Source organism: Alternaria infectoria (genome assembly GCF_024043175.1).
Source record: "Alternaria infectoria strain BMP 0036 chromosome Unknown scaffold_14, whole genome shotgun sequence".
Taxonomy (NCBI): Eukaryota; Fungi; Ascomycota; class Dothideomycetes; order Pleosporales; family Pleosporaceae; genus Alternaria; species Alternaria infectoria.
The window spans coordinates 611,821-636,214 of NW_026250703.1; the positions used below are offsets into that span (position 1 = coordinate 611,821).

At 53.5% G+C, this 24,394-nt stretch overlaps 10 protein-coding genes and 2 non-coding genes across 12 annotated transcripts; 6 read left to right on the plus strand and 6 right to left on the minus strand.

The window, feature by feature from the left end:
- Positions 1-894: 894 nt before the first annotated feature.
- J4E92_007966 (uncharacterized protein) lies at positions 895-2,112 on the plus strand (the record flags this gene model as incomplete). Its single annotated transcript, XM_051499326.1, has 5 exons — positions 895-939; positions 1,014-1,124; positions 1,177-1,264; positions 1,317-1,779; positions 1,827-2,112. 5 exons carry the CDS (start codon positions 895-897, stop codon positions 2,110-2,112), a joined length of 993 nt encoding a protein of 330 aa, XP_051350575.1.
- A 667-nt stretch (positions 2,113-2,779) lies between these two features.
- J4E92_007967 (uncharacterized protein) lies at positions 2,780-3,615 on the plus strand (the record flags this gene model as incomplete). Its single annotated transcript, XM_051499327.1, has 2 exons — positions 2,780-3,150; positions 3,210-3,615. 2 exons carry the CDS (start codon positions 2,780-2,782, stop codon positions 3,613-3,615), a joined length of 777 nt encoding a protein of 258 aa, XP_051350576.1.
- A 1,091-nt stretch (positions 3,616-4,706) lies between these two features.
- J4E92_007968 (uncharacterized protein) lies at positions 4,707-6,892 on the plus strand (the record flags this gene model as incomplete). Its single annotated transcript, XM_051499328.1, has 4 exons — positions 4,707-4,752; positions 4,802-5,290; positions 5,339-6,101; positions 6,151-6,892. The coding sequence occupies 4 exons, from the start codon at positions 4,707-4,709 to the stop codon at positions 6,890-6,892; spliced, it is 2,040 nt and encodes a 679-aa protein (XP_051350577.1).
- Positions 6,893-7,107: 215 nt separating this feature from the next.
- On the minus strand, positions 7,108-8,662 carry J4E92_007969 (uncharacterized protein; the record flags this gene model as incomplete). The annotated part of the gene is made up of 4 exons (XM_051499329.1): positions 7,108-7,862; positions 7,920-8,184; positions 8,242-8,592; positions 8,651-8,662. 4 exons carry the CDS (start codon positions 8,660-8,662, stop codon positions 7,108-7,110), a joined length of 1,383 nt encoding a protein of 460 aa, XP_051350578.1.
- Positions 8,663-10,480: 1,818 nt separating this feature from the next.
- Positions 10,481-10,554, plus strand: J4E92_007970. Its single transcript has one exon. It is a non-coding gene; the product is annotated as a tRNA-Ile (tRNA).
- Positions 10,555-11,005: 451 nt separating this feature from the next.
- Positions 11,006-12,751, minus strand: J4E92_007971 (uncharacterized protein; the record flags this gene model as incomplete). The annotated part of the gene is made up of 1 exon (XM_051499330.1): positions 11,006-12,751. One exon carries the CDS (start codon positions 12,749-12,751, stop codon positions 11,006-11,008), a length of 1,746 nt encoding a protein of 581 aa, XP_051350579.1.
- Positions 12,752-13,563: 812 nt separating this feature from the next.
- On the plus strand, positions 13,564-14,576 carry J4E92_007972 (uncharacterized protein; the record flags this gene model as incomplete). Its single annotated transcript, XM_051499331.1, has 3 exons — positions 13,564-13,909; positions 14,024-14,332; positions 14,380-14,576. The coding sequence occupies 3 exons, from the start codon at positions 13,564-13,566 to the stop codon at positions 14,574-14,576; spliced, it is 852 nt and encodes a 283-aa protein (XP_051350580.1).
- Positions 14,577-15,147: 571 nt separating this feature from the next.
- On the minus strand, positions 15,148-16,698 carry J4E92_007973 (uncharacterized protein; the record flags this gene model as incomplete). Its single annotated transcript, XM_051499332.1, has 1 exon — positions 15,148-16,698. One exon carries the CDS (start codon positions 16,696-16,698, stop codon positions 15,148-15,150), a length of 1,551 nt encoding a protein of 516 aa, XP_051350581.1.
- A 417-nt stretch (positions 16,699-17,115) lies between these two features.
- On the minus strand, positions 17,116-17,203 carry J4E92_007974. Its single transcript has one exon. It is a non-coding gene; the product is annotated as a tRNA-Gly (tRNA).
- Positions 17,204-18,398: 1,195 nt separating this feature from the next.
- On the plus strand, positions 18,399-20,588 carry J4E92_007975 (uncharacterized protein; the record flags this gene model as incomplete). The annotated part of the gene is made up of 4 exons (XM_051499333.1): positions 18,399-18,844; positions 18,893-19,587; positions 19,638-19,886; positions 19,948-20,588. 4 exons carry the CDS (start codon positions 18,399-18,401, stop codon positions 20,586-20,588), a joined length of 2,031 nt encoding a protein of 676 aa, XP_051350582.1.
- A 242-nt stretch (positions 20,589-20,830) lies between these two features.
- J4E92_007976 (uncharacterized protein) lies at positions 20,831-22,396 on the minus strand (the record flags this gene model as incomplete). Its single annotated transcript, XM_051499334.1, has 1 exon — positions 20,831-22,396. One exon carries the CDS (start codon positions 22,394-22,396, stop codon positions 20,831-20,833), a length of 1,566 nt encoding a protein of 521 aa, XP_051350583.1.
- An 861-nt stretch (positions 22,397-23,257) lies between these two features.
- J4E92_007977 (uncharacterized protein) lies at positions 23,258-24,391 on the minus strand (the record flags this gene model as incomplete). The annotated part of the gene is given in 2 exon segments (XM_051499335.1): positions 23,258-24,364; positions 24,383-24,391. 2 exon segments carry the CDS (start codon positions 24,389-24,391, stop codon positions 23,258-23,260), a joined length of 1,116 nt encoding a protein of 371 aa, XP_051350584.1.
- Positions 24,392-24,394: the final 3 nt, after the last annotated feature.

Sequence of the window (24,394 nt, forward strand, 5' to 3'; positions counted from 1 at the left end):
AGCTTGTGGCAGCCTTATGAGCAGATATCCATTGATAGAGTAACAGCTTGCACCACCACCATGTTTGCCCATCAACAGTGCAATGAGGTGTGCTTGGGCCGCTTGAGCGCGGAGCTGGAAACAGCGTTGGCAGCATCCCGATCCGCTCCGGCAACTAAACTGGCTGAATATGACGAAGATCAGTCAGGGTCCAAGGTCCACATCGCATCAATTCCTGGAGATCTTCACAGAAAGAGGTGGTACCGAGACAATCCAGGGGTCTAGGAAGCCTATTGGGTGGACTGCTGTCGATGATCAGACAGCCTTGCCAATTATCCCTCATTACTGACAAGAGTGCCCTAGACAGTTCGTCAGCGGCCGAAGTACTAGTTACCGCACGCGGGCTAAAAAACATCTTCTCCAGTCTATGGATCCGTACCTGCGTCACAACTAGTGGGCATCCGACCTGCTCCGACTGCTCATGGCACCGAGGCTCGCTGCACATGCTTGGCTAACACAGCGAGCGCATGAGAATGCATCTTTTCTCCAAAGCCCATTATACAAGCCATCTACTTTGTATATGGAACAGCCTGGATTCCACTACCAAGACCCTCAACAAGCACTCACGAAACTAATATCGTCACAAAGCTAGCCAGACTGTACTGGGGGGCATTAGACGGCCATTAGCTTGAAGCGTTTCCCAGACATACTCCCGCCGGTACCCCGCCAGGTCCGTGCTCCACCCCACCTTCCTGGATCCAACAGAACGGGCGCGTGGTGCAGCTCCTACCCTACTTTACTTCAAGCCACCTCCTCCTGCTTTCTTTTCTCTCACCGACTCTTCAACTCCTCTCTCAATCTCTATTCTCAGCTACCACTTTTCAACGCGTCTCCCTTTTACAAACTCACATCACAATGGTCAAAGCCGTAGTAGCCGGGGCCGCAGGAGGCATTGGACAGGTACGAGCTCGAGAGTACCTCCGGGACTTTTCCCTCTACGATGCATCCGGAACTGACTGACATGACCTCGACAGCCCCTCTCTCTGCTCCTCAAGTCCTGCCAGCACGTCACTGAGCTCGCCCTCTACGATGTCGTCAACACACCAGGTGTCGCTGCCGATCTCTCGCACATCTCGACCCCAGCAGTATGAGCTAACCCTAGCCCCGCATATGCATGGAGATACTGAAGGTGGACAGGCTGTCACAGGTTTCCTGCCAAAGGAGGACGGTATGCAAAAGGCCCTGACCGGCGCTGATGTCGTTGTCATCCCTGCTGGTATTCCCCGTAAGTCGAACTCATACTGTTGTTATGGTACCACTACCTAACAAATGCTCAGGCAAGCCGGGTATGACCCGTGATGATCTCTTCAAGATCAACGCCGGTATCGTTCAGGGCCTCATCGAGGGTGTTGCCAAGTACTGCCCCAAGGCGTTCGTACTTGTCATCTCCAACCCCGTCAACTCGACCGTTCCCATCGCCGCCGAGGTCCTCAAGAAGGCAGGCGTCTTCGACCCCAAGAGGCTCTTCGGTGTCACCACCCTCGATGTCGTCCGCGCTGAGACCTTTGTCGCTGAGATCACCGGCGAGAAGAACCCCGGCAACCTGAACATCCCCGTCATTGGCGGCCACTCCGGCGAGACTATCGTACCTCTGTTCAGCCAGTCAAAGCCGAGCGTAAACATCCCGGCCGACAAGATGGAGGCTCTTATCAAGCGCGTCCAATTCGGTGGCGACGAGGTTGTTCAGGCAAAGGAGGGCGCTGGATCCGCTACTCTTTCCATGGCCTATGCGGGATACCGGTATGTTGCATACTTGCTACCAAAGTGCACTAGCTAACTGCGAACAGCTTCGCCGAGAAGGTCATCAAGGCCTCCAAGGGCGAGAAGGGCATCGTAGAGCCCAGCTACGTCTACCTCCCTGGTGTTGAGGGCGGAGATGCTATCTCCAAGGCCACCGGTCTTGAGTTCTTCTCCGTGCCCATCGAGCTTGGCCCCAACGGTGCCGAGAAGGCCATCGACGTTGTCAGCAGCGCCAACGACCAAGAGAAGAAGCTTCTCCAGGCCTGCTACGACGGCCTGAAGGGCAACATCAGCAAGGGCGTCGAGTTCGTCGCCAACCCTCCCGCTAAGTGAGTGTACCCGGATGTCGGTACAGCTCCTACACAAACTCGCATGCGCCTGTCTGTATATAGACTATGAGCCGTCATGTTGAGCATGAGAGATGACACTATGAGAACGTGCCTCGGGATATGCATGAATCTATGCTGATCTGAGCTAAAATAACAATGTTCGCACGATACAATACCATGACCCGTTATAAGTGACCTGCGTCGTTGCCATCATCACTTTCGTATGTATTAAGTCGCATCGAAATATGTTTCGTATCTATAGATTCCGGCATAACAACAGTTCAGCTGCCGAATTGGCATAGAAATGGCCCAGGAGTAGCTGTAGCGTTGGTCAGAAGTCACAGCGCATGTCGAGCTATGACTTCGTGGACCCTTGCAGAAGAATGATCGGCCGCGGCTCCAGCAGCCCACATCTGGGACTCGAACATCAACACCACCACCACCAACACACCGCAATAAACTCCACTCCACACCGACACCTACCACTGTAAATCCCCGACCCTGTACTGAGCAGCAGACGACGACAAGATTCAAGCTACCATAGACGCAAACACCCACCCGCACATTTCACATCGCATCGGAGCGCGCATCTTTGTCGCGCACAAACTCACAACCACTATCATCGCCTGTAGCACGACTGAGGACGCAGATACCCTAAACCTTCGCCGAATATGGCGCAAGCCAACCCATCTGCACCAAACGAACCCACCACATCCTACGTCGACCCCACGTTCTCGTTAGTGAACACATCATGTCTTGATCTCCTGCTTATAGAACTTGTACCCATGGCATATCGCATAACAGCCGATCTCGCCGCCCGGGAAGAGGAGTGGATACATGGATCATCAGCCACAAAGCCAAAGCGACTTTCGGGTGCAAGCAATGATGCGTCAAGTACAGCGGCGGGCACAGCAAGAGGAACAGAAGGAGGGCCAGTGGGTGGAGGAGGCACTGCGACAGTCGACGAGGAAGAAGCACGAGAGGCCGTATTCCATCGATTAGAGAATCTCGGGTATAGGGTCGGACTGGGGGTTGTCGAACGGTACGTCTACTCTCGACGCATGGTAGAACCCCAAAGACCATGGCTAACATTTGACACAGATTCTCCCGAGACGCGCCCCGACCCACCACGCCTCTCGACTGCATAAAGTTTCTATGCAAAGACCTATGGACACTCCTCTTCAGAAAGCAGATCGACAACCTCAAGACCAACCACCGCGGCATCTACGTCCTTACAGACAACACGTTCAAACCTCTCGGCCGCATGTCATTCGATACGAAGAAATACGACGCCGCTATGCAAGCCGCGCTGGTAGCACAAACAGGCGATGTAGCGCTCGGACGGGACGCAAATAGTCAGGCAAGGGTCCAGCCCTTTCTATACTTCCCAGCCGGTCTGATAAGAGGATGTCTTGCAAGTTTGGGCATACAAGCAACCGTCACAGCGGAAAGCGCTGCACTGCCTGGAGCTACGTTCCAGATCAGAACTGCTGGGGCGAAGACTTGAAGGGAAGAAGATGGTACATAACTCGAATGTTAACGGAATTGCGCGGCGTTTCTGGAACGAAAAGATGGTGGTCGTCGCACATATACAGAGAAATCGCGTGTCTTTATTCGGAGGGCAAAGACGCAGATTGCGTCAGCAAATCTTTACCCACAGTGCGCGAAGGACACCGGTCTATTGATCGTAGAGTATGGACAACGGGACTATGTCGCGTCGTTCCTTACAGTACCCAGACGACTGGTCCACTATATCACCGGCTGCCTCTTCCCAACAACCTGGGGTCTGAAAGTTTAATAAGACGGCTCGATAGTAAGATAGTATGCTCCCGCTAGGTTCGTCAAAGCCACCTAGGACTTGGTCTCAGATACGATTACCTTTCTACATCAACGAGCCCATTTAACTTTACCGACCATGACACCCTGCGATCTCCAATTTCACTTATCGCAACTCCAATTGGAGCCGTCGATTATCTCCAACTCTTCACCCCGGTTGATTGTCGTTCGCGGGGTAGATTGCTAACCGAGCAGGGGGTTTATCAACCGTTGAACAGGCCGTTTTCGGCAGCTGCGTCCTTACCTTGAACATGACATCACGGCCTTAGCAACAAGCCTCTCTCAGCGGCTGACCTACTACTAGTGTATCTCTTATCTGAACTTGAGGAATACTAGTGGTGAGGTAGAACTACAGCACCAAATGTACCCTATGATCAGGCGCAACTACGCTTAAACGTACGCGCAACCCATTGATCATGCATCAGTACATGTGGAGATTCATCAACCCTAGCTTATCGCACGAGGCGCCCATGTCATACCGTCAGATCGTCGCTGCACTTACCATCCCGTGTAACGACTTTCTCCTATCACACCAATGGACTCTCCGTATCGCGTCGTGCAATCGCCGCGGAAACGCCGTGGGCCCGCGACGGCGAACTACTCCTTGAGGATCACAGTAGTATCTCGACTTGCCCTGCTCGGTAATTGGAGTCGGAGCCGTAGTCGGAGTCTTCACAACATATGTTAATATAACCGACTGACCTTCTCGCAAAGAATGGGTCTGAGAACTTTCAACTTTTGACGAGTCTGTTAGATCTCACCATGTCAGAGACAGCGAAAGTACCTCTCCCAGTGGGAGCCGGTTATGGTATGTTTATTCTACACTCCTAATCAATTCTCGTAGCTAAATGATCTAGGCGTCGTCGTCGGCATCGGTTTCTTCTTCGCCTTCCTTATGATGGGAATCTCATACCTCCAAAACCGGTACACACGCTACTCGACCCAGTCATCCGAGGAATTCAACACAGCATCCCGCTCCGTCAAACCCGGTCTAATCGCCTCCGGTATCGTCTCAGCATGGACGTGGGCAGCCACGCTCCTTCAATCCTCAACAGTCGCTTATCAATACGGCGTCGCTGGGCCGTTCTGGTATGCTGCCGGTGCTACGGTGCAGATCCTCATGTTCTCGATCCTGGCATGCAAAGTCAAGCAGAACGCACCGAGGTGTCACACGTACCTTGAGATTATCAAAGCGCGATATGGCACGTTCGCGCATTTGGTGTTTATGGTGTTTGCGATGGTGACGAACATTCTGGTTGGCAGTCAGCTTTTGCTGGGTGGAAGTGCGGTTGTCACGAGCTTGACGGGTATGCCGGTGTATGCTGCTGTCTTCTTGATTCCAGTTGGTAAGTAAGATGTGAAAATGATGAGCGGTGGTATACTGACCATAGTAGGTGTGTGTGCCTATGTTATCCTCGGTGGTCTGCGAGCGACTTTCATCTGCGATTACAGCCACACTTTGATCCTGATGATCATTATCCTTTACTTCATGTTCAACGCGTACGCCGTCAGCCCTTTGATCGGGTCGCCTGGCGAAATGTATGAGTTGCTCAAGAAAGCTGGGGCTCAGCGCCCAGTCGCAGGAAACGAGGACGGTTCATATGTTACGCTAAAGTCAAACTTTGGGCTGATCTTCGGTGTTATCCAGTTATGCTCTGGATCCGGAACTGTCTTTCTCGACCAGGCCTACTGGCAGCGCGCGATCGCTTCGAAGCCTTCGACTGCCGTACGCGCGTATCTACTGGGAGGAATCGCTTGGTTCGCTATTCCATTTGGCTTTTCGACAACGCTTGGTCTGGCGGCTGTGGCACTGACCGATAACCCTCGATTCCCGACATACCCCGAGGTGCCTACTTCTGGACAGATCTCGTCTGGTTTGGCTGCCGCGTTTGCTGCGGAGACATTGATGGGCCAAGGAGGTGCCGTCGCGCTACTGGTGGTTCTCTTCATGGCAGTCACATCCTGCGCATCTGCAGAGTTGATCGCCGTCTCCTCGCTACTGACCTTCGACGTTTACAAGGCCTACATATCGCCCAAGGCAACACCAAAGCAGTTGGTGTTTGTTTCGCACATCATGATTTGCGTCTTCGGATTGACCATGTCTGTATTTGCGTGTATTTGGAACGCGGCTTCGATCGATCTGGGATGGTTATTCCTGTGAGTCCTACTTCACATCATTACATTGCTACTTACTAATCATTCGAAGTGTCATGGGTCTGCTAATCGGCGGCGCTGTCTTCCCCACGGCATTTTCCATACTATGGCGAAAGCAAACTAAAGTCGCCGCTATATCAGGCTGTCTGTCTGGCCTTGCCGCAGGTCTCACGGCGTGGCTCAGTACGGCAAAGAGTTACTATGGCGAGATCACGGTAGAAACGACCGGCATGTCGTATCCGACACTCGCCGGTAACCTAGCAGCCATTATGACCGGTCTCATCGTAACAACAACAATCACCCTGATCAAACCCGACAACTTTGACTGGGAAATCACCCGCGCCATCAACGCCGTCGAGCTGGATGGCGTAAACGACGACAACACCCCCAGAGAAAGTTCGACACCCGAATTATCCGACTCTGGTGAAAAGAAGATCGCGACAGACGCCCCAACGCAACCGGAAGCAGTCGTAGCAACATCCGAGCTCCCACCCCATCTCGCCCCGACACAAGAAGAACCCGACGACCCATCCACACTCCGCCGCGCTTTTAAACTCGCCTGCATCTCCGCCTTCCTCTTGACCTTCATCCTCGACTTCCTTCTTCCGATGCCCATGTTCTTCTCACATTACATCTTTTCCAAAGGCTTCTTTACGGCATGGGTGGTTGTGAGCTTTATTTGGGTATTTGCTAGTAGCGCGATCAGTTGTCTGCTGCCGATTTGGGAGACGAGGGGCAGTTTTGGGACGTTGTTTAGGAAGATGGGTGCGGATTTTAGGGGGGTAAAATCCTGACGATGACATCGGAAGCAATTCAGTCTTGAGCGCTACGAGGTATCGGCTGCCTTATCGGAGAAGCATCACCATTAAGCAGTTAGCGTCGAGATGACCACGACTCGATTCATTATGTACGGGAACGCTAAACAAAATCACTGCAGCAAACCGCGCTATGTTACTTTGAGGGTATCCAGTCGTGCTTCTTAATTTTACTCATTGCCATACTCTTATCATCATGCAAAGCTCGATGGCGTCCTGTTGACTCGTTGCCTAGGCTCAGTCTCGAGGACAGCACCTCCAAGAGGTACGTCAGCGCCGTGTTGCAGGGGAGCATAAAGCTCGTCGTTCGTCGTCATAGCAGGGCTATCTTGTCTGCTCTCTCTTCTCAGAGCGTTGATCTGGGCAGAGTTGCCTGGTACAGCACCGCGACTACCTAGGTAGCTGAACCTCCCAACCTGGCTACCTGTGGTCACAGCGGTTGGACGTTGCGGCGATGGTAACACCCCTGATTCTGAGCTACCAGACCCGCGTTTGTTGCTGATATCAGAGTTCGAACGGAATTGCGTTCCGTACATGCCAACATGAGGAACGTACTGGGGGGCACGTTGACCTTGGCCATTGGCAACAACTCCACCATCCGGACCCCCGGCATCGGCAACAGCAGCCTTTTCGGTAAGCTCTGTAGCCACCTGGTGAGCGTCGTACTCGTTGATACCAGCGGCGAGCAGCAAATTCTTCTTCTTCTCGATCTTGGCAGCGTGGTCCATATCTTGGCCTGGGTTGGCAGTCTCGTATTCGAGAATCTTGATGAATTTGTAGAACCCGGCCGCGATAATGGATCCGAGAATAGGCCCCAGCCAATAAATCCAGTGGTAGGACGTGAACTCGAGGTTGACGACGGCAGGGCCGAATGAGCGTGCGGGATTTAGCGATCCACCTGTGAAGTATACTCCGGACAGCTCTGTGACGAACAGAGCAAGACCGATACCTGTTCAAGACGTTAGCATCCACCACAGGAGTCAACCAAAGGCTATTTATTACATACCCACGGGCGCGATAAAGGTTCCCTTGTGCTTCTCAGCTGCCAACATAAAGATGGTGAAGACCAACTGGGCAGTAAGAAACATCTCAATGAAAAGACCTTGCACAATGGAGGTACCTCCACCAAGTTTTGTTCGAACGTTCAGATCACCCGGGAACATGCACTGGACGAGACCAGCTGCCGCCATGCCTCCGAGGATCTGAGTGACGAACAACAAGGCACCGCGTACCCAGGGGAGAGCACCGATCAAGCACATGCCGAATGTGACCTACATTGTCGTCAGCAAACTGGTTGAGTAAGAGCGCACGAGAGAGGAGTTTCTTACGGCCGGATTGAACAAGCCTCCACTGATTCTGAAGAAGACCCAAGCGTTCACAGCAAGCGAGAAGCCAAAGCAAAGCGCAATATACTGCAACTGTTGGGGATTGCTGCCAGCCTCCGCTACCGTCTGGCCTCCCGACGACGGTATACTGTTTGCGACTTGTGCGCCGGACAGAGCAAAGTATAGAAACAGGACAGTTCCGACAAATTCTCCGCACATGGCGATGAAGTGGTTACGAATATTGTCAGGCACTCGGCTTAACAACGGCAAACGCATCTCTGAATCGGTAAGGTTGGCATTGGGATCTGCGGCCTTTGTGAAGGGCAGCGCAAAGGCTTTGCCTTGGACGGGTTCCTGTAACGAACTTGTTAGTATGTATTGCACAACGATGTTCCGATTCGATGCAACTTACGTTGATATTCATGACGACGGTATGGCTCCTGAGCCAAAGACAAGAAGAATGTGAAAATCCAGAACTGAGAGCAAGGCTCCAAGCACGCCGAAGAGAAGAAAAGATGGAAATGTCAAGAAGTGGAGAGTCGACCTACTTGTCGATGAGAATACAGGTTCACATCACGACCAAAGTAGTCGTTTGGTGATGCTACAGCTAACGGCTACTCAGACGGTCAAAGCGAAGTGTCGTCATGCTTCAGCCGTTGACGCGACGGCCACACGCCTGGATCTCGAACTACCTCAGCTATACTGAAGATTTACTGGTAAGATCTGGACTTAGGTCAACGTCGAACCTAAAGCAGTAAAAAGGTGGCTGACACAGCATCATAGTCGTCTCAAAAGAGCGACGGATCGTGATCACAGCTGGGATCTGCCACGGGAAGGTGGCGCGCTAACGCCGGGGCGGGCTCCGCATGCTGATCCAGGCCACGATGGAGGGAACTATTTCCCGGTAATCTGTCTACCAGCGTACCAGCCATTCAACCGCAGTTTTGCTCATGAAGACGTCATGCGGAGATGACTGCGGGTTGCCCCGGTGTTGTTGTGCCATCGCAGCCTCAAGCAAAGCAAACAACAAAGAATCTTCGACTGCAACACGATCGCCTGCTCATGGTAACCACATCACAGCAGGCTCTGTCAATTTCGAATGGATATGCCCACAAGCGGAATATCCGACCATAATTCTAGGTGGCTGACCCGAAAACACGCTTTCGGCCGTGGGCGCTACTAAGCGCAGACCTTGCCTTGACAGATGGATCGCATCGCAATTCTATTCGGGCGATCGAGTTCTCAATATGGCACCACTGCAAGGCTTACAGCGCATGACTTGGATGAATAGGGTCGGCTTGTGGGAGTGGCAACGAGGGGTCCTGGTGACCTATCTAGACAGCGCCACATGCTCATGTTTGGTATGCACACGAGCCGCTAGTGCAGTCTGGAGTCCGCGAGGGAATGCCACTTGGAGGTCTAGATCCATTTTGAGCGGCTTGTTTGTTGTGTAAATGCTGCGGTGTCTTTGTATATTTGTATTGGAGGAGCGGAATTTACTTTCTTAGTGGATGAAGTATCTCGACATTGATTCAGTACTTCAAGAGATGAGAGACATGTCTCGTTGAGCTACGGTAATCATGACAGTGGCGAGAGGTAGGTGACAAAGTAGCTATACATTTCAGTGCTTGGCCTCTTGTCTATCGCTCATAAATCCTGTCAAGATAAACATAGATGTGACGTAGGGAAGAGAGAATGCCCATACCCGCATCCCGTGGCTTCAAAACATCCAACCACCACATGGGCATAGTCAAGGAAGAAACCGGACGACTGCTAAAAGTCGATGACCTAGAAGTCTATATTGCCTCTAGCTTTAACTGAACCTCTGTTTTGAGATTCATGTAGACTGCAGGCACCTGTTCACCTCGGCAATTTCTTCCTGGTGTGAAGCGCCGCAAGTAGTATCTTCACAGGTGCGCTCACTTCTCTGCTCAGAGATACAGCAAAGGAAACTACAACCAAGAGCCTTACTGCCGCAACAAGTTGTGTAGCTCATCAGCTGTGTTCACAAACGACGTTCCGTTTCTATAAGTATCGAGAAGTCGCAATGCGCTCTTGCTCTATCGCGAAGGTGGGGCAGAGAAAATCTGCCAAATGAATTATAGTTTTCAGCGAGGAAGCTGCAAACTTGCTTCGACCCCGCGTCTAGCAACTGCCCTGTTGATTTCTGCCGATGCCACCAATTTTGCCGCATTTATGAGCGCTGCATTTTTTCAACCTTCCATCAATCATCCGATAACACGGTCGCTTAGCTCAGTTGGTTAGAGCGTGGTGCTAATAACGCCAAGGTCGCGAGTTCGACCCTCGTAGTGACCATTGACAGTCCTTTCTTTTTGCCTTTTGCTGGAATACTATGTCAAAATTAACCTCGAGATGGAAGAGAAAGATCCACAGGACGACGGTGGCGGATCGCGGGTTCAAACTTCGTAGTGACCACCAACATTCTTTTGTGTCTTTGACAAACTTTTGCTGTCTATGAAACGTCCTCGCTCTTTTTGCTTCAAATTTGTTCCTGTCTTGAGCCCAGCAAGGCCGCTAGAAGGGAGAAGAATGGCATCAGAATATTATGAAAATATGTTGTACAGTGTAATTAAGGATATACGCCCACCACATTCCACGGGCAGATTAAACGCTATGCAGTCTACATTGGTCTCAAAACGAAAATTGGCAAGCTTTCGTCGCAATGTAGACTCCCGGATGGTTGACCTCCCTCACTCTTTGTAGGTGGGTGGTGTAGGTGTTTTCTTCGTCGAACGGGGTGCGTGTATCAAAACGCCTCTCCAGCGAGATCTTCCGCGAGACCCTCCAGCTCTTCCTGTCTGAAAGGTACCCACAGTCTCTCCGTACCCATACCATCCTTCTTACTCTCTATCATCTGATGGTCGTGGAACTCCTTGAGCAGCGTCCTGAAACTGACCTCACTTGTGCAAACGAAGGCCTCGACAGCCTTGTGATACAACACACGATACTCAACACCCTGGGTAGACTCTGGCAGAACGTTCTTGACTTGTGCGACCTTCTTCGACCTCGGCGTAGCAGTAACCTCGTCCTCTTCATCCATATCAACCCCTTCCATGAGTGAGAGAGCTAGCTGCTCCATGACGAGGATGCGGAACAGTTCTCGAGCTTGCTCCGGTAGAGAGCGTAAGACGAAGCCGACACCATCTCTTCCGCCTACTCGTCTTCCGCTGCGTCCGAGGAGCTCATTCACAGTCTCTACCGCGTCTATCTCCGCGTCGTAGGGCGCAAAGGTTGTTGCGTCGTGGAAGAGGAATTTGTATTGTGTCTTCATGCCCACATCCCACAGAAGAGGGAAGTTCGGTGTATCCGCTGTACACACAAGGTTGATTGATGGGTGTGCAGCTAGGCGGGCGAGCATGGAAGGTACGGGAGACTTTCGAAGGTAGGGCGAGTCGATGGAGTTCAGAATGACGGGTACTGGATGCGGCGGCGGGTTGCTGGTGAGGTGTTCGAGGATGAATTCGAGTAGCAGAGCGGGCTGATTGGGCAACTTTGGTCCGGCTGGTATGACTGCCGATGCTAAAGTTAACAGCAAGTCTTTTACGGTTGTGCCAGCTGTGTATCCGTTGATAACCACAATCTTCGGTGTCTTCTTTGTCCCTCTGTACGGCGCAGCGTCTAGGAGAGACTGATAGAGGCGTGCGGTGAATCGTTCGGTGATGATGCGCTTCGATCCGTACCCATAGAGGCATATGTTGAAGCCTTCCTCCAGCTCGAAGATCCATTGATCGTATGCTCGACCGTGCAATTCGAGCAAGAACTCTCTTTCAGACTGATGGCGGCCCTTGTACGTTTGCATTGCTGAGAAGTATTCATCGTGATTCAACAGGCTCTGCGCAGAGAGAGTGTTGTTGGAGGTTTTGGTGCCGCCTGGGCGATTCTGCCAGAAATACTCCTCGTGTGGTGGCAGTTCAGTCGGAGGTGTTGGCGAGCGCTGCTTTCGCGGCCGCCCTACTTTTCCGGACCCCTTAGGTCGGCCTCTCCCACGCTTCGAGGGTGTCTCTGGTACAGGTGCTTCGTCTTGTACCGCTCCCTCCTCGGCCTGCTCCGCGTCCTCTGTGTCCTCCCCTAAGATGTGTTCGGCGAGGTCCTCCTCCTCATCCAGCGCATCTTCATCGCTTTCGTCGCCATTCAGTGTGCGTTCCAGTATACGACGATTGCTCTTTCTGCGCGCGCTGCGATCGGCGTTGCGAACGATGGTGGGCGTGCCATTCGGAGAGTCTCGTTTTGCGGATTTGGTCGGTGTCTCAAAGACCAGCTTCCGGGTAGACTTGGGCGTCGCGGTGATGCCGTTTACCAGACCAGTCTTTTTCAAGATGGATCGGGGCGTCCCATGCTCGGCCAGATGTTGTGTCCTCCCCTTTCTGGATGGTGTCTGCGCCTCGAGCGGTTCTAGCTCGTCGTGAGCCTCTTCAGCGAATCGTGCGCGGGATTTCTGCGGTGTGCCCTCGTCGACATCGTCTTCGTCGCGTCTGCGCTTTGTGCCAACCATGTTCGGTTCGTTGGGTTGTTGGTCGGGCAGGAGGGTGACGCGACTTGCGCGACTTGGGCTTGGCGCGATGGTTGAGGCTCAACCTTAAAGCTTATTTCCGAAGGGTCGAGGACTCGATTTCTTCACGCCAGCAGTGGGCTCATAGTGACTTTTTGCATTTCTAGTCTTTGCTACTTGCGTTTGATTCTGGTATTCACTAGAGGCAGCCATACTGTCGACAAGGCGACAGGAAGCCACAACCATGCATTCTGGGCAATCGCATTGACATGTGATCGTGCCTGACAACCCCGGGCCTTGGACGCTTGGAAGCATCGTACACCAGGTGCACGCTCTCGTCTCCTCCACTGGCAACCCCGTCGCATGCATGTGTGCACACTACCACGACACGCAGCATGCAAACTGGTGGTCCAGGCTATATGCATGCGAGACATTTCTTCGCTTCGACGACTAGATTTGGTCATGCAGGATTATGTCAAGCAGCCTTGCCGACTATGCTAGCGCCCCTGGAACCTGGAACCTGAGGGATGTTCGCGGCCCGTTCGTAAGCGGACACTTGCTGCCTCCCCGTGCCAGTCACGCCGCGGTGGTCTGTCAGACGTGACGAGGTGGTGATTCAGACGGCCAAGGCAGATGACACTTTCATGTGCGAATCTTGACAACGTGTCTCAGAGGGTGTCATGTTGGGCTGTGGCTGAGACGGGCTACAAATAGCTGTAGGGCTCCATGGGCTATGCAGTCAACAGGCGCTGATAGGCGTGGGTTAGGCGAAAATGGTGCCCAGCCAGGATTGTGCTTCTTTGATGATCTCACGCATGCCGGCCGCTCCTTCTCAGTTTCCGTCGTCGTGTTCGTCCGCTCCTGCCCCGCACAACCCCAAATCTTCAGCTCCGTACTTCTTGCACCCACGACGAACCCGCCAGCAAAGCCCCGCCTACCGCCACGAGACTGCTACTGCGACGCCAGCACCGCCGACGGCCACAGCCTTTGAGCGCCTCGTTGCGACACGCTCGCCCCAGAACGCCGCGCGGCGCATTACCCGGTCTTCAGCACGCGCTTCGGGCTTCCGGACTGTTGATGCCAGCATGGAACCTAGGAGGCGGCCAGAGTACAACCTCGAGATCTTCGCCGACGCGGCGTGCGTGAAGGATGTCGTCAAGGGTGAGTCTATTCTCTTCCACCGTGTCTCTGGCGTGGAGATCGGCGCAACTTTCTCCCCCACTACACGTCTCCCCGCCCCGAATACCCCGTAGACCATAGTTGACCTGGCCCCAGCGATACTGCACACGATATTCTTCCACCGCTACTTTACGTCCATCTCTCCCTTGACCCGCGACCTCCTCGACCTGACCCTTCCCGCCATCGACGATGTTGATCTCGAGACACTTATCGAACAGAAGACGTTTGCGCTAGTTCGGGCCATAGACAGCACGCACCAGCCGAGAGGAAGGGGGCAGATTGTCGTGCAGTTCTTTGAGAAGAAGCGAAAAAAGACATCGTACTTCTTCAGCAAGGCGGACGAGGACGTTTGCTGGGAGCAGTGGACGCTGGACGTTACCCTTGCCCAGCCACGCACAGAAACTGGTATGTCTCTCCGCTTGTTGCCACGCACGCCACTAACAAAGTGTCAGATGTGCTCAAGGTCCGCCGTGCCATGACCAAGTCTCTGGAAAAGGCAGCGCATAAGATCATCGCCATTGTGAACCGAGAAAAAGACCACATCCCACCCATCACAACCACCGACGCCAACCCCTTCCCTTACCAGATCGTCGTCAACCCAAAGTCTGTCAACGAGAACGACTGGCGGCCGCGCATCGGCCTTTTCTGATACCAACACCACGGCACCGAGTGCAGTAATAAACCCACTGTATATACACCCATGGACGATGTCACGAGTAAGAGGAGGTTCAACACCGCTGGGGGACACCAATCGTCACTGAATGCGACGAAAAGGATGGAAAAGTTATGGATTCGCACACCTGAAAGACCGACCGCGCTTCACCCCCTTATCCCTCGCCACCACTACCACTGCCAAAAGCTCCGCTGTACAGTGTCCGCTATGTCGGGCAACCCCCATAACTGTGTCGCATTCTGAACCCGCGGATATCGGGAAGTTTAGCGAAGAAGACGAGCCTCTGTTGCTCCTGATTGTTTGATTGCTGCGATAGCTACACAAGATACCCAATTCCCCAATGAAATTTTCCTCATTCTACATAATCACACAATGTTGTCGGTGATGTCATTTCTGGCTAAAGTTGTTCTCGAGGAAGCGTCTGGGATACACACCCACGTGCAATCAAGCGGCTTTACTACTTCTATCTCTTGGTAGTCTAAAAGTTTACGTCTAACTGGGCTCTGTAATCATCATTCAGCGTCCCAACTCTCTAGCAATATCCCGCTCATCCTTCATTGTTGTTCTCAGCCCACTCAACCCACCGCTTAACAACCTCGTCCACCTTCTTAACCCCCTCCTTCGTAGCCTCGACTTCAAACCACTCTTTATGCGACTTGCCACAAGCATCGCACTGCTTGATGACACGCTGATCCGCAAGCTCGAGATGAATCAGGCGCTCCACACGATGCGCATGCGGCACTTTCCTCACGCCATCAGAGGCAGCCCCGGCATTCACACCTGATTGGCGCCGAGACTGTGCAGGCGAAGGCTGGGGAGAGGACGTAGAAGAAGAAACGTAGGGATAGTACCGTACGAGGGATAGACTGTATCCGCACTGGCGAGTCCATTCATTCATGCGGCGGTGGACGTTGTTTGCGCGCCCGATTTTGAGGAGGATGGTGTCTTTGTCTGGTGGGGGGTTTGCGGATCCGGATCTTGAGCGGGTCGTGTTGGGCTGTCCGCCTTTGACGGAGAATTGGCGCATGACGTCTGAAGTTCGCCTGCTTTGATCTGCACGCGATGGTGGTGAGAGAAGTGTCGATGCAGCGGAGGATGGTGCAGGGCCGGCGGCTTCGGGGGTCAGCCAGAAGATGTAGATGTAGCCTTCTTCGTCGTGGGGTGAGATGGGCTTTGAGAGTTGGGCGAGCAGGGTCGACGCGAGTTGTGGTGGTACTGTATTTGGGATGTAGCGGAGTAGCTTGGCTGTTTCTGACTCTTCGCGTGTGGTCCGATTGACAGGTCGAGCGGGCTTTTCTCCCAGTGGTTTGCGGGCAGGTTGGTCACTCGGTGGTCGAGATGTGGGAGGTGGTCGCGAGGAAGACGAAGGTCTCGAGGTCTGACCGCTCGGCCTTCGGTGGTCTGGTCGTACTCGAGGCGGTTGCTGTGGTACTTGCTGCATAGGCGTCTCTTGTGCATCGTCCTCCGATACGGGCTTTTCGTCTGTCCTTCTCTTGTGCCGCACGACCTCCGTGTATTCGTCGTCGTCTGCAGACCCACAACATAATGAAGCCCAAAAACTCTTCTTTTTCCTCTGTGGAGGTGGCTTCGGCGGCCGGTGGTCTCTGCGCTTTCTTGCTGCCATGACATCGCTCGGTACAGACATCAACGGCCCTTCTACGTTGTCCCAGGTAGCTGGTCGATTGATGCGCCGCGGCGGACGAGATCCAGATGTTCTTCTCCTTCCACTTTTCTTGGGCGCGGCTTCATCCGGCTCTCCAAAATCAAGGACACCCAGTCGTTCCACGAGCGTGTCGATACTGTTCCTCTCTTTCAACGGGTAGAGCTGAGTTGCCGGCCCGCTCGATGCTTGCGCGGCCAAGTGCTCGGCTTGGTCTTTGTGTTGCCAGCAGAAGTAGGCGGCGGCGCCAATCTCGTCATCGTCGCTGTCGTCGCTAACAACGGATACTACAGCGATCACACCGTCGTCATTAGATGCTTTCGCATCAATAGGACGTCTGCATGGTCGCCCCGATTTAGTAATGCCTTTGCATGTTGTAGCCGGGTTGCGCGAATCCGAGCGCGGGATGAGCGATTCTGGTGTCGTTCCCGTGAACATGTTGGTGTATTTGTAGGAGGGCGATCCGTGACTGCTGGGCAGACAGTAGGACTAAAGTCAAAGCCAAATTGCAGATACAAAGCCCAGACTGGTGTGAATCTCGCGCCCGTTCACAGCCTCACCGCCACGTGAAGCGAAAGTTATTTGAGGAGCGGCGCCGGCCAGTGAATCTCGATTGTCGAGACCAACGCTGCGCACGCGGTGTGCCAACGCATTATGAGCCATCGCCGCGAGGTGGGCGCGTAGCTGAAAAGAGATGGCGGGTCTCAAACGCGAGGTGGGCGCGTGGCGGTGCATGTGGCGCAGTGAGGCAAAAAGAAGGTTTGCTGGCTTGCGAAGGCGCACGGGTCGCATGTTCCAAGGTCGCTCAGCGTCAACCACGACATCTGGAAAGGCAAAAAGAAACATGCTAAACAATGCATCGGCCGGGAATCGAACCCGGGGCTAGCCGAAACTGTCCTGTGAAGGATGGCAACGGCTAATTTTACCACTAAACCACCGATGCGTGAATCACTGAGATGGATGATTTGATGGAAAGCTGACCAAATTGATTGTACATACCGCAAATGACAATGAGAGATACACAGCGTGCTATGCGACAGGCTCTGGGTCGATAGGCTGGGTGCGGTATAGCTTGATGCACGAGTCGAGGACGATCCACCAACGATATGGATCTCCACTTACGGCGTCTAGAAGATGGTGTGTTAGTCTTCTCCATCACGTACTAACAATCAGTGGATAGGGAAGTCTAGCAAATACTTTGTTACTGAGCATTGATTCATATAGTAAACACGTTCCTAGAATCAAAAACTAACCTGTCTTGCAAAAGCTATCACTGTTTTTGCAATACTAAACAAGAAATCCCAACTGCAAGGCTTCGCATTCTGCCTGATCTCGCGCGACTTCCATCGATTCATACCTAGGTAGCAATCGAAACGGCAAACTATTCGGCAACATGACTCCTCGCGGCAATCGTACACGGAGTAAGAACGAAGCTGGAGAGCCCTTTCCAATCTTGCTATCGCGCCAAGCCGGTGTGTTATTGTTGTACCTACCTAGGTGGGTAGTGCATAGATCTCGCACTACATCGCGGAACAAAGCTTGGTATCCGTTTCCCAGCGTGCTCCAGATCGTCGACTTACATAACGTGACTACCGAGATACCCAGACTCGCTGTCTTTATCGCTGCAGCGCAATGTTCCGTCCTGTGGTAGCTCGAGCCAGACCAGTCCTGGAGTAATCCGACCCACAGCGGAGGTAATTCCGGTGGAGGATTCGACTTCTTCACACGCGACATTCCGCGAAGAACAGCACAATAGCTCCGTCTCCCTGGTACATATCCTGGAGTAGCAGGGGCTGGGATAGATAACGCTTCTGTATCTGTGTGTCGCTCGACAGAGCGTGCAGCACATGGTCATCAACATCTCGCGCTAACCGAACTTAGAAGGTACATGCGACGTTCCGCCAGAGGGCATGACGGCGGTACTGCTTCGCGTGTTTGAACGTATCACCATGGTCTATCATCTCATATCCCCGCTTCTACGCTTAGAGATACGGGCTCGGCAGAATATGTACGTCTGTAGATAAATTGGATTGTGTCCCTCCCGACTTGACGACTTCTCTTCCACTCCATCTACGCCACACAGCTCCGGGTGAAGACAATATCATACCGCCTTCCTTCCTTCAAGCATATACTACACCATGGCACCTCACCCGTTCAGTATCCTCAGCATAGAGGAGACACGCGTTGCGCGTGACACCGTCCTCTCCCTCCACAAAGACTGCGTTGTCGACTTTCGAGAGATCTTCCTCCAAGAACCAGCAAAGGAGCTCATGAAACAGTACCTTGAGCTCGAACATGCAGCAAAGCCAGGACAGTCACCGGCTTCCAAGCGGCCACCGCGGTTGGCAAAGTGCCAGTACGACGTCATCGGCTCAGACAAGATACCAGAGTACCACGAGTCTGTTATTGATGTGGAGCAGAGGAAGAGAGTCCGGCACGAGATTGTGGGAAAGGAGAAGCAGGCTGCGTTGACCTTGTGGGAGTTCCAACACCTTGTCAAAGCGTGTGAGGAGAGTGATATGTTCAAGGAAGCTATGGCTGAGATCAAGCTGCCTGATGGGTTTGAGTTGGTCGTTGAGCCTTGGTAGGTACCTATGTGGACTTCAGTAGACCACGTTACTAACGATCATAGGCCATACGGTGGTCTTGATATTGGTGCCGAGAACCGAAGATACTTCCAAGGACTATGCTTCGCCCAGGACATGAGGAACGGGAACGCCGACTCAAACTTCTACGCCTACCCCTTACCACTAATTCCTGTTATGGATGCACAAACAAGAAAGATCATCCGCGTTGATCGTCTAGCCACTGGTGGCAAGGGCGATAGCCTCACAGGCCAGACACACTCCGAGCGCGTTCTGGACCACTGCGAAGGTGCAGAATATGTTCCCGAGCTACTGCAAGGCGGTCTTCGACAAGACGTGAAACCCATCAATATCACACAGCCAGAGGGGCCTTCCTTCAGCGTCACAGACGAGTCACTGGTTGAGTGGCAGAAGTGGAGCTTCAGGGTCTCGTTCAACCCCCGTGAAGGAGCCGTGCTGCACGACGTCAAGTACGATGGCAGGAGTATCATGTACCGGATGAGCATCTCAGAGATGTCGGTCCCGTATGCTGATGCTCGTCCACCATTCCACCGCAAGCAAGCTTTCGACTTCGGTGACGGAGGCGCTGGCAACTGTGCCAACAACCTTTCCTTGGGCTGTGACTGCCTCGGTGTGATCAAGTACTTCGACGCCGTCGTCGTTGGTAACGATGGCGAACCAAAGGTTCATCCCAACGTAGTCTGTCTTCACGAGCAAGACAACGGTATTGGCTGGAAGCACAGTATGTATACCCATCCCAACTTCTCATCCCAGACTAACCCACCAATCCAGCCAACTGGCGGACTGGCCGTGCAGTAGTCACCCGACTACGCGAACTTGTCATCCAATTCATCATCACCCTCGCAAACTACGAATACGTCTTCGCCTACAAGCTCGACACCGCCGGCGGCATAACCCTCGAAGTCCGCGCCACCGGCATCGTCTCCGTCGTAAACATCGACCCAGGCAAGACCTCCGACTACGGAAACGTAGTCTCAGGCGGCGTCCTCGCCCAAAACCACCAACACATCTTCGCAGCCCGTACGTCCCCATCCTCCCTCAACACATCCACCCATCCCACTAACCACCAACTCCCCAACAGGTTTCGACCCCGCAATCGACGGCCACAAAAACACCGTCGTATACGAAGAATCGCACTCAACCCCCATCAACGCAACCACAAACCCCGCCGGCAACTTCTACGAGATCCGCAAAACCGTCGTCGACAAATCCGGCGGCGTAGACGCAAATCCCTTCGACCACCGTGTGTTCAAGATAATAAACCCGTCCAAGACAAACCCCAAATCAGGGAACCCCGTTGGTTACAAATTCGCGCCGCTGCCCACGCAGAAGATACTCGCCGCACCGGGTAGCATTCAAGCGCAGCGCGCACTCTTCACGAACCACCATGTCTGGGTGACCAAGTACCAGGACGACGAGCTGTATGCTGCAGGACGGTTTACGATGCAGAGTCAGTTGGAGGAGGGAGGTGTGCACGATATGGCGGCCCGCAAAGACGGTGTTGAGAACGAGGATTTGGTGGTTTGGAATGTGTTTGGACTGACGCACAACCCGCGGGTGGAGGATTGGCCTGTTATGCCGGTGGAGATTTACCAGGTGCATTTCAAGCCGAGTGATTTCTTTGAGAGGAACCCGGCGATTGATGTGCCGAGTACGAAGAATACTGCGAGTGTGCTGGTGGAGAAGGAGAAGGGTTGTTGTGGTGGGGAGCAGAAGCTCTAGTGGTGCTGAGGGGGGTTTTGTTACTTGTTAGTTGGATGTATGGAGCATATTCAATGTATACTGCACTCTTGCATCATTGCCTTGATGGTTACGAAAAGGTAAAGCGTGATTCATGCTATACTATACTACGATGCGCTGCATCTTTCAAAAGACTAAACCAATCTGATAGTCATCCAATCGTCAAGCAGTGGTATACCAAACGCCAATATACTCCAAAGTCATGTATGTTTGTACACGGGTATTTACACGCCCCAAGCGCCAGCGACGGCATTGAGAGCACCGTCAACAGCCTCCTCCAGGGTCTCGACCCTCAGTCTGAGCGAGCGGTTCTCCTCTCGCTCCTTTGCCAGACGACCCCAAACAGCGGATTGTGCACCACCCTGGCAGTTGGCGCATCCCCATCCGCCTTTCGCGATGTCGACTTTGCCCTCTTGCCTCTGCTCGTAAGTGCTTCCGCGTTTCAAGGGTTGCGGCTTGCGTCCCTTGGGTGTGATGTCGTGGATGTCGGTGTCGAGAATGGAGGAGCGGTCGGTACCGGTGGGGCTGAGGCAGCTTCTTGAGAAGACGCTGGCGGCATCGGTCTCGGCTTCAGACTCGAAGCCGGAATCGACGCTGATCTCCGAGCCGGACACGCGGTTGTGGCGGCGGGCGTTCTCCTGGCATGGGGCGTGGTCGCACTGAGGTGCTCCTCTGATAAGGGCTAGACTCCTCTTACGAGCCGCCTCTTCCTCTTGACGGGCTTTACGCTCAAACGCAAGGTCCTCCATGAGGCTTCGCATCTGCTCGTCTTGCTCAGCTGCCTTTGCCGCCATTGTCTCTAGCTGCATCTTCAAATGCCTTGCTCGTGTCTCGGCCTCGTCAAGCTCATCGTCCTGCGCACTTTGTTCGGCATGGGCATCTCCCAACGCGGTAGAGAGTTGGCGGTATGCGGTCTGGTAGCGAGAGAGGAGCGCTTCGGCGTTGGTGAGGAGGTCGTGGAAGGACGAGGGCGCCAGTGGATCGGCAGGTCCGTGTGGGAAGAGCGACTGCGAGATGCTCAAGTTGAGGAGCTCATCGTCGGGGTTGTGGTATGTGGGAGACTGCTGCGGAGGGGGTACAGCGGCGTTCTTTTGTGTGGACAGCAGCCATGCGAACTTGCTGCTAGTGGTGGGCTGGCTCGGGGCCTTGCTCGGGGTCTGGGTGTCGTCTGATCGTCTCGGGCTCTGCGATGTGCCCCTCGTAAGGGAAGAGCCGCGGTTGAAGAGGTTGGTCATCATGTTGCTGCCTCTCTGCTCTTCCTCCTCCTCAGACTCAGAGTCGTATTCCTCTCCCGACTCCGAACCAGAATCCGAGTATTCGTCTTGCTGTCCGACACCCAGCGTCACGGGTGCAGAGGAGCCGTTGAACCAGTTTTGGAGTGCCCTAATCTTAGGCTGGCTAGCGCTGGACTCGATAGCGCCTCTGGAGGGGATGAAGCTTGCCAAGGACTTTGTAGGTGAAGATGCTCTTGAAGTATGTTGCTGGATTGTCGATGTTGCGCGATTGAAGTTGTCGAAGATGGTACCAGTCAATGTCCGCTGATGTGTTCGGCCAGATCGAGGGAAGTCTTCTAGTGGGGAAGGTGCATGTGGGTCATATGCCGTTGCAGTAGTGGGTGTTAAAGCGGAAGGAGGTGGTTGAAGGCCGGTAATGTCCACGTCGTCGAAGCTGTGCACTTGATCGCCGACCACGGGACTCGAGATTTTTCGACTGTGGTTCGAGCGGTGCGTCGCATAAGGGGCCTGAGGCGGCTGTTGGAGCTCCACGTTGTGAGGGGCGTTGCGGCTCATTCCAAACTACAGCCGCTAAAGGACGTCCGGTGCCGGGATTGCAAGAAGGCACGCTGGTCAGCGGGCGAGGAATGCGTCAGTCGCCCAAGGATCGTCGAGCAGATGGATGTTTACGTATGAAACGCGAAAGCAACGGTTTCAATGCTGCTGCTAGTTGTGTTGAGGGTAACCCGGCCAACACTGTCAATCTATCGATAACAAGGCGGAACGAGAGTCGTGGGAAGGTAAAGCGGCGGTCAACGGATGTTTGGCGGTAGAAGTGGTAAGAGACGCAGTAAAATGTGTCACTGCCGGTATAGTGTACCAGAGAGCAAAAAGAGGGTTCAATGTTTCGTGAGCAAAGGGCGAGGTTTTGTCCTCGAGGGCTGTTTCGCGTGGTTGGCAGGAAACAGCGTGGCAGGGAACTAGATTTTGTGAGGCTGGGAGGGCTAGCTCGCCCCATCACGTACGCAACGCACACCGCAACACGTAGCTGTCGCTTAGAGAGTCCAATGACGCCTTGCCAGCCAGAATGCTCTAATGCAAGACAGCCTGTAAGCTGCCTTCGTCCCTGTTTGCAAGCCGTTCGGTCTGCGTTCGCGTTTCGAAACATTTCATCGTGCAACAGTTAGCGCACGGCCCAGTACGCGTTGAAATGAGCAGGGAAGGCCTATCTGAAGACGCTCACTCAACAACAGGACATTCAGCGACTGAGACACTGGTCGCGGCATCCTGTAATTGCGGCATCACACATCTGTCTCCCATCAGTGGAGGTACTCCCACTCGCCCACTGCACTTACCCCACAAATCTTCACACCGAATAATCACGTACCCTTAAAAGTTCACCGCATGTTCTTGTAGCTACACTTGTATTCGAACCGTCTAGCTCTGCGCGAGCAGGTGCGCGTCTTCTGACGTGCCCCACCGCTCCGTTCCATCTTCGGGAAGTACCACCCAGGGCGCCTTTTCTCGCAGGAATATATGCTTCACCACTTTGGGTGCCACTTCCGTCTTAAGGGTCTCCAGATCGACCGTTGCCATGCACAACCCTAGACCGTCGGGATCGGAGGGATATGACATAGAGATCGGAGCTCCGCAGCCCGTGCAAAAGGTACGTTCCGCAACGGCCGATAGTCTTAGGACTGTGCGCGTGTCCGCATAGGTGAATGAGATGCTGTCTTTGGGAACGTGTGTAAAGGGCAGAAAGCCAGAGCCTGAGACTTGCTGACATGCGCGACAATGGCACAGTGTGATGTCTGAAGGCGCGGCGCTCGACGTGTATTGCACGCCACCGCAGCGACATCCACCTTTGAAGACAACGTCATCTTGTATGACTTGTGGCTCATATCTCGACCCGTCCGCAGCTAGCTGGCATGTTAGTATTGTCTGGTTCAGCTCTTTAGGCCACTTACGTCTCCGCGCAATACCGAGGAAGACCGAGTCAATCTCTTCAATCTTTCCATCTATCGCCAACTTCTCCCACTCTTCCTTGTAGATCTTTTGCGCTTTCCTTCGAATGTCATTGTTCGCAAACGTTCTCGCAACGTCCTTGACAATCACATTTTCGACGAAGAAATCGTCCCACTGCTCCATCTCATAAGTACGTCGGCCGTATCCTGCTTGACTCTCTACGGTAACAACTTGATCTACCTCTACGCCTGCAGACTCCAGCATCTGCTTCAGTGTGTCCTCTGATTTACTCCACGATCGATTGTATGGAATGGGAAGTTCCAGTCTGCGTGCGACCCTCTCAAGCACCATGCCGGAGACCAGGTTTCTTGGATGTGTCGCATCCATGGCAATGATGCCTCCAGGCTTCAGGAACCCTGCCCAATGCTCAATAGCAGCTTTTGGATCGGGAAACAAGACCAGAGCAGAAGCCACTGTGATGACGTCAAATTGCTTTCCTCTGAGTGCTTCCGTCTCTTCTAAATGCAGGACGTCGCCTTGAAGGAAAGTTGTGTTTGCGTATTTGTCCCCTCCTTGGGTCTTTCTGTGAGTAGCGACCGCGAGCATACC